Source organism: Ochotona princeps, chromosome 18 (genome assembly GCF_030435755.1).
Source record: "Ochotona princeps isolate mOchPri1 chromosome 18, mOchPri1.hap1, whole genome shotgun sequence".
NCBI lineage: Eukaryota > Metazoa > Chordata > Mammalia > Lagomorpha > Ochotonidae > Ochotona > Ochotona princeps.
In genome coordinates, this window is record NC_080849.1 from 52234292 (window position 1) to 52240512 (window position 6221).

Genomic DNA, 6221 nt, shown 5'->3' on the forward strand with positions numbered 1-6221 from the left:
TGATTGGGCAGTGATGCGTTTGCAGTGAAGAAATTGCATCTAAAACCTGAGCCAGGGAACAGGCAGCTTGCTTCAGGTGGAAATTACTGCGCTGGAGGGGACATTCTTGTCATTGCAAACAAGGGCAGGTACGGGTTCACAGAGCGTCCAGTCAGCCTCGTGTGCCAACCACCATTGTGTGTCCCACCTTCACGGGGGTGGAGACCGGAGTGCCAAAACTAAGTGAAGAAGGAGGGTGCTTGGCGTCACAGTTAAGACACCGTGTGTGACCCCTGCATCCCGTGTGAGAGCACCTGGTCAGCATTCTGGCTCCGGTCCAGATCCAGCTTCCTGCAGGTGCACACCCTGGGAGGCACGCAAGTCGCTGCCACCCTCCGGAAGGCCTGGGTTGAGTTCTGGGTTCCTGGCTTCACCCTGGCCCAGCTTCTGGCTGTTGGGGATGTTCGGAGAATAAGCCAGCAGAAGGAAGATCTCTACCTCTCTCTCTTTCTCTGTATCCTTTTCAAATAGGATACACTGGGTGGTTTTCACTGGGTGGTTTTTCAGGACCTCCCCCCGCCTCCCGTGCTCCTGCCATTCCATCCAGGGGCTGGTGTTGGCACTTGTCCCTGAAAGACAACTTTGCAAGCCATCGGATGAAATGAGCCACCACAACCACCACAAAGACTCGGGTTTCTGCCTCCCAGGGGTGGGGGGAGGGGTGGGTTAGCGTACAGGTCAGTGAGTCCTCACTGAGGGCTGGGACACACTCTACAAGTAGGCTCTGCCTGCTGCTCCAGGCCATGGGGCGGGAACAGGTTGCTACTAACCCAGCTGCCTCAACCCCTCCCATGCAGAGCTCCTGGGAAAGGGACCAGCAGGTAAGTGGGCAGAGCCAGCCGGGCAGCTGCCAGCCGGAGCTGGGGGGGCACAGTTGCCGCCACCTGGGGGCATAGGTCAGTGACGCTGAGCACCTGCCTTGGAGAACGAACCAGCGTGGACTTTACCCAAGTTGCAGGTTTCCGGCTCAGCAGCAGACATACAGCCTGGTGATCAGGGCTGCCTGTGCACCTGGCCCGCAAGTTGGGCTGGAGTTGAATCAGGCAGGCTGAGCCTGCTCACTGGGCTCGCACTAAACATTGCCTGGTTGTACCTCCACACTGCGGCCGCCCCTGCCACACTGGGGCAAGAGCTGGGAAGGGGATGACCTGGGGGAGGCTGCACCATCAAGGTCAGCTTAGGGAGGGTGGCGAGAAGAGACACGCCATCCCGGCCAGTGGACCAGCGGAGCTCCCGTTATCTCCTCCTTTCCTCCCTGCTGAGGGGAGCTGAGCTCGCCCGGGTCATCCCAACCTTTCACTCCAGGCTCAGAGAGGGTGAGCAGCCTGCTAAGTCACACAGCCCAGGAGCACAGGTCTGTCTGAGATTGGAATAAGCAAGGAGCCACCCGTCCCTGCCACCTGCGCCTTGTTAGGAAGAGGCCAGCACAGGGAGAGCTGGGGTGACTGCTGGCTATGCAGGGATGTTGGTGGTGGGCCGGGCCTTCCCTTGCCCCACCTGCTGCTTTGTCCCTATGTCTGTCCCTCCATCTTTCCTTCCAGTCTTCAACCCACAAGACCCATGGGGGGCGGGTAGGGGTGCTTCTCCGGGAGGCTGGGACCCCGAGCACAGTGACACACAAAGCAGCATGTGTCCCATGCCCGGGCTGCAGCTGGCACTGTGCTGCGTGACTGAGCAGGCTCCCTGCAGGCTGGCCCAGGGGCTTGTTGCCTGCCAGCTTGTTTCTTCAGAGCCAGCCCTGGATGGGGGTTGGGGGAGAGGGGGTCAGGTGGTCCATCCCTTCACAAAGCAGATGGCCACCTGGGCACAGGGATGGCAGGGAGAGCACATGGGGTTCACCCTCCCTCGGGAGAACTCAACGCTCAGCAGATAAGCTCCTGGAACCAAGCTGCCGCTGATAACGCCAGGAAGATGTGAAGTCGGCAACGTTGGGAGTGGAAGCTGCTAGAGCGCCAATGGCCAAGGTCAAACAGGGAGGGAAGGGCATGGCCCAGTCCTCACTCTAGGGTGGACAGAGCCCTGCACTCTTTTTGAGTGGCTAGAACCCTCAGTTTTAGCCTCCAGTTGTGAGGCAAGAATGCAGGAGACCCCAACCCCACACAGTACAGGGTAGCTCCACTAGCTCACACAAAGCATTCATTACAGAAGGCCCTGCGGGCTGCCTTGGAGCCTTTTGTAGCATTTATTTATGAATTTATTTATGTATTTGGAAGACAGAGTGACAGGGAGGGAGAGAGCTTCCCACTGCCAGGCCACTCCCCCAAAAGGCCATAAGGGTCAAGATTGGGCTTGGAGACTTTCCCGAGAGCTAGAGTGGCCTGGGGGAGATGCTCAGGGCAGACCTGAGCCTCATCAGACCATCACCCTGAGGCATAGTCCACAGACTGGTTGTGCCACCTCAGTTGCCTTATCTGTAAAATGAATGCAATCATGATGCCATGTAGTCATCATGGTGTGTGTGTGTGTGTGTGTGTGTGTGTGTGTGTGTGCGCACACACGTCAGGAGAGGATGGCCATTATTGCTGCTGTTATCCTGGTGCTTCCCCAAGGGTGTTGCAGCAGTTCCCATACCAGGGACACCCCCTCTTCCTCCCTGACTCCTCCCTGGACCTTCCTCTCAGAGGGCCACATGTTTAAAAATTAAATGAGAGCAGGTGTCTAGGGGCCATGTGGAGCGCTCCCCCATGGGCCCCAGGCTGGCTGCCTTATCCCACTCCTGCCACAGCCAAGCTGGCTTCCTGGCTGCTCTTTGAACAGCTGGATCTCATATCTTGCCCTGGGACTTGACAGATGAGGCCCCGCCTCCCAGAATGGGGTGGGACAGGAATTTCCAGTCTGTTCTTGTCTCTATGCAGGCAGCTAGAAATGACAACATGGACAGGGCAGGTGGGTTGTGGGGAGTAAGCAGACACCAAGGTCGGTTTTATGGCGAAACAGGGAGAGCCGCAGGGGCAGCTGAGCACGGGGTTTCAGAGGGGACACTTGTCAGTCAATCCTGACACCAGGATTGTGTGTGCCCTGCCCTTTTGGATATGGTCACAGCTGCAGATCCGTTCACAGATGCTCAGCTCACTAGCTCGCAAGCCACCAAACAGTGTGAGCATAGAGAACTTTATTGTTGACCTGATCAGAAAGGAATGCTGAGGTAGCTGCTTTGTGATGTGACCCGGTCTGGTACCTTTCAGTGCTTTATGGGCCCCTTGTCTTCCTGATTATCCATCTGTCATCTCCTTGAGGCAGCGCCTGTGTCTGCCAGGCGGACACTGAGCTGTGCCCCCAGGGGCTGCTTTACCGGCAACTGGCTCCTGGCTCCTGCTGGATCCTTCCCCACTCCTCACTCCAGGCCCTTCACACTCACCACTGCCTCCTCCCCAAGTCTCTGCTTCCTCAGACATGTCCTTCCTTGCTGTCCACTCAAAGTCTGCTTCCTGCCCACAGCCAAGAGCAGAGAGCACTGGCCAGTGCACAGCGGCAGCACAATGGAGCAGGAGCCCGCGTCTCTGAGAGAGAAAACATGGAGTACTAGGCCTCTATCCCAAGTGGCCCCCCACCACTTCAGCTTCACCCCTCCCCTAGCACCTTCTTTGCTTTGCTCTGAAACAGCCAGGCATTTTCCCAGCCTGCTTCTCCACTTTGTCCCTACTGGCTGCTTTTCACTGTGTCCCAAGGTCCAGAAGCAGGGGCATTTAGGAGGTTGGGTGATGCCAGGCAGGAGACCAAGTCATTCCCTTCAAGCCACACAGCTGTGGTGGAACCCAGGCAGGTACCCAAGGAGCTTGGCTCCCATGGGGTGGGTGTTTGGGCTTGTGGTGCCTGGCGTCCAGTGCCCATAGGGGATTCTGCAGGAGAGTCACCAGGGCTTATCGATGTGTAACTGACTGTCCAGCTGGAGCTGCCCAGGAGCCCCCTTCCTGCTAATAAATTTATTCACAGGAAGTAAGGCAGGGGGGTGATAAGAGAAAACCTAGGCCCCCAAGCAGTCTCCTGCTAAGCAGTGGGCTTGGGGTCACTCATGGGATCCCTCTCTGTCAGTCCCCCTTCAGGCTGAGCCAGGCTGGCAGAAGCCGCTGGCCCCCAGGAGGACACCACCATGACCGTGCTCACACACCTGCTGGTTTGCATCTTCGGCACGGGCTCCTGGGTGGCCATCAATGGTCTGTGGGTGGAGCTGCCACTGCTGGTGACAGAGCTGCCTGAAGGCTGGAACCTGCCCTCCTACCTCACCGTGGTCATCCAGTTGGCCAACATCGGGCCCCTGCTGGTCAGCCTGCTGCATTGCTTCCGGCCTGGCTGCCTCTCGGAGGTTCCTGTGATCTTCACCGTGCTGGGGGTGGGCACCCTGGCCTGTCTGCTCATCGCCTTCCTCTGGAACATGACCTCCTGGCTGCAGGGCGGCCAGCACAGTGTCGCCTTCGTGGTCCTCACCTTCTTCCTGGCCCTGGTGGACTGCACCTCCTCTGTCACCTTTCTGCCCTTCATGAGCCGCCTGCCCTCCTACTATCTCACCACCTTCTTCATGGGCGAAGGGCTCAGCGGCCTCCTGCCTGCCCTGGTTGCTCTGGCCCAGGGCTCAGGGCTCTCTGCGTCAATGTCACAGACACGCTGGTCACTGCCGAGGACAGCAGCATCACACAGGTACCCAGCATGGCCCAGAGCCACGACACATCCACTTCCCTCTACCTCTGCAGAGTGCTCTGTGGCTGGCCTAGGACACAAAGTGACCTAAAGCACATGAGCCACAGAAGCACCATTTGAAAAAATTTTATTTCCTTTTCATTTTATTTTTTTTTACAGATGCAAAAATAAATTTTAATTACTATGTATCATATATTTCACAATATTATATTGTTTTGATGACAATGAAGATGTTTACATAGTTGACCAGGGTGGGAAGGGTTGAGGACTAGGGGAGTGTGGGTAAGACTGTTATTTCCAAATATTCCCACTCTCCTTCTTGTATCTGTGGAAGGAGGGAAATTATGGGAGATACTGCACCAGCCTCCCCATCACCCTGGTGCCCAGGAATGGGGAATGGCCACCCAGTGCCATCCAGGGTTCCCAGTGTGGGACCTGCTCTGAGGGTTGTGCTCATTGGTTTCAATAGTTCTGAAATGCTGTCAATCTCACTGATCCAAGGATGAGGAAATCCTTCCAAGGTCCATCGGCTGACACAGCACACCTCAGAGTCTCCATTCATCCAGCTATTTGTTGCCAATGCTTGGCTGGGGTAGTTGAGCAATTTATTCTTCTCTCCTTACTCTGCCTTGATACCAGATGCCCTCTGTAGGCCCCAATGGACTGTCATATCATCCATGTGCACCTGGGCATGCCGTCTACTGCCCCATCTTAGCCACTTAGGAGCTTCAGTTCTGACTCATGCACTCTATGATCAGACCACAGATCCTGTAATTCTCCTTATGGTTGGACCTCTGAGTCCAGTGGTTCAGTTTGGGCATAGTCTGAACTGATCTCAGGCCTGAGTCATGTGTGTTTGACAGTATGGGGTTCAGCTCAGTCTGTCACTCATGTCAGTCTATACACACACTGGTAGTTGGAATGATTGGGTCAGTTCTATCATTTTATTTTAAAGGCAGAAAGATGTAGAGGGAGAAAGAGCATCCATCCATTCCTGCAGTAGCAGGAGCAGGGCCAGGCTGAAAGCAGGGACCCATAACTCAGCCTGGGTCTCTCCCACATGGGTGACAGGGACCCAGGCTGCCAAGCCATCAGCTGCTGCCTGCCAGGGTTTACATTGCCAGGAAGCTGCCTTGGAAGTGGAGTCTGAACTCAAAACTCGGGGACTCCAATACAGGATGCAGGTTGCAGGGTTCCTAAGGGGCATGTTAAGTGCTGCTCCAAATGCCCACCCTGGTAAAGCTGTGTGAATAATATGTGAGCCCAACGAGAATGTGAGATGCCAAGAAGGGCCAGATGATGGAAGCTTGGCACCCTGTGCTACAGAAAAAAAAAAATGGAGTAAGGGGACAGGGGTCGGCCACATAGGGTAGTAGACTAAACCTCTGCCTGCAGTGCTGGCATTCCATATGAGCATCACCAGTTCAAGTTCCAGATGCTCCACTTCCAATCCAGCTCCCTAAGATCACAGCAGAGGATGGTCCAAGTCCTTGGGCCCCTGCACCCATGTAGGAAACCTTGAAGAAGCTCCAGACTCCTGGCTTCAG

The 6221-nt window shown here is 55.9% G+C and overlaps 1 protein-coding gene across 1 annotated transcript; it reads left to right on the forward strand.

Annotated features, from left to right (window-relative positions):
* The first annotated feature begins 843 nt into the window (after nt 1-843).
* Nucleotides 844-4765, forward strand: LOC131482521 (solute carrier family 52, riboflavin transporter, member 3-like). The gene is made up of 3 exons (XM_058676939.1): nt 844-860; nt 4072-4640; nt 4728-4765. The coding sequence occupies exons 2-3, from the start codon at nt 4130-4132 to the stop codon at nt 4763-4765; spliced, it is 549 nt and encodes a 182-aa protein (XP_058532922.1). The 5' UTR covers nt 844-860; nt 4072-4129.
* The last annotated feature ends 1456 nt before the right edge of the window (nt 4766-6221 follow it).

Coding starts and splice junctions, on each gene's coding strand:
- LOC131482521 (XM_058676939.1), top strand. CDS start 4,130: ATGACCGTGCTCACACACCTGCTGGTTTGCATCTTCGGCACGGGCTCC. Junction 4,641..4,727: donor TGCGTCAATGTCACAGACAC/GCTGGTCACTGC, acceptor CTACCTCTGCAG/AGTGCTCTGTGGCTGGCCTA.